General features: G+C 64.1%; 1 protein-coding gene across 1 annotated transcript in view; it reads left to right on the plus strand.

The window, feature by feature from the left end:
• MNEG_15337 (biotin carboxylase) overlaps positions 1–1,466 on the plus strand; it is a gene marked incomplete at both ends in the record, with an annotated part of 3,791 nt that extends 2,325 nt beyond the window's left edge. Inside the window, 4 exons of the mRNA XM_014036192.1 lie at positions 343–451; positions 800–851; positions 1,209–1,298; positions 1,446–1,466. Of these exons, the coding sequence (XP_013891646.1) occupies positions 343–451; positions 800–851; positions 1,209–1,298; positions 1,446–1,466 (272 nt within the window). The remainder of the gene's footprint in view (positions 1–342; positions 452–799; positions 852–1,208; positions 1,299–1,445) is intronic.
• Between the last annotated feature and the right edge of the window lie 26 nt (positions 1,467–1,492).

Genomic DNA, 1,492 nt, shown 5'->3' on the forward strand with positions numbered 1-1,492 from the left:
GGGCATGGCTGGTGGAGGAGGGTTTGGGCTTGGGCTGCGGCCGCGCGACAAGGGTGTACCCTTGGGCAGCAATTACGGCCGCAAACGGTGGCTATTTCGCGGGGGACGTCGCGAGGAGGCACCAAGTGTGGCTGCCCCTCTTCAGCCGAAGGGGGGGGGGGGATAGGGCTGGATGTTGAGGGGTGGACACAGGATCGCCGGCGCCCCGTCCACCAAGTTGCACGGCTTGCAGCTGCCCCCGACTGCATTGCAAGCCGCCGCCCTTCATCCAAAAATGTGCCTCCCCCATCATCTCCCCCCCCCCTACACACATACACACACACACACACAAACACTCCCCAGGCTACGAGCACCCCGTGGCTGAGACCCTTGACGAGCTGGTGGCGTGCCTGGACCACCCCGCACTGCCCCTGCTGCAGTGGATCGAGGAGTACTCCTTCGTGGAGGGCAGGTGGGGGGAGGGGCGCGCACATCCGTTTGTGTGTGTGTGAGAGAGAGGGAGTAAGAGAGACGGCAAGTGTGTGCATGTGTGTGGTTGTGTATTTGTGGGGGGTTGGGGCACAGTTTGCACTGGGTGAGGTCGAACTGAACCATGTTTGTGGTGTGATTGTCGGCGCCCGGGAGGCACGGGGTACTGGTGTCATCAAGGGCGCTGTACCGAGAAGAGGGGAGGCTGTTTTCAAGCAAACGTTGGCGCAGCTATCCCTGCTACGCTCTGTACAACGGCAATGGAGTTGCATCTCCCAACACGCTGAGCCCGCTAATTGCACCGCACGGCCCCTCCTCCCCCGACCCCCAGGCTGCCCCAGGCCATCACTGAGAAGCTGAACGACGCCATCACACAGCACGAGGTGGGTGCCGGGAGGCGGGCCGATTGTTGTGCCGTCGGCATCCATCGCCGCGTTCTGGAGGCTGGTTCTGGCCTGCCGCTGCCACGCGCACAAGCACGCATGGGCACGCCTACACACACAGCCTCACTCTTCCTGTCTGCCACCGCCTCTCTCTTGCTCTGTCACACGCACACACACACACACACACACACACACACACACACACACTATCTCTGTCTCTGTCTCACTCCCTCTGCCTTACAAGCGCAAACTATCATTTTCTCTCTCCCTCGCACACATACCTTTTCTCTCTCTCACACACGTCCTCCCACACTAATGCGTGCGCACCACCCACGGCCCCCCACCCCCGTCCCCCAGCTGGAGCTGTCCAGTGGCCTGGAGCTGGACAAGCCCCCGGCAGAGTTCCCTGGGAGGCAGCTCATGAGGGTGCTGCGCGAGGCCGTCGCGGTGAGTCACCCCACCCCACCCCACTCCCTCCATCACACACCCCCGGGACACCCCTCACACACACCTCCGCTCCGCACCCGCCCGACTCACACGCTGCGCGTCGCGACGTGAGCGGGCGGGCGGCCGGGTGGGCGGGGGCAACCCCAGGCGCGCCCGCCCGCCTCCTGATCACATTTCACGGGACGCTGCGAGGC

This window comes from Monoraphidium neglectum (assembly GCF_000611645.1).
Source record: "Monoraphidium neglectum strain SAG 48.87 unplaced genomic scaffold scaffold05238, whole genome shotgun sequence".
Lineage (NCBI taxonomy): Eukaryota > Viridiplantae > Chlorophyta > Chlorophyceae > Sphaeropleales > Selenastraceae > Monoraphidium > Monoraphidium neglectum.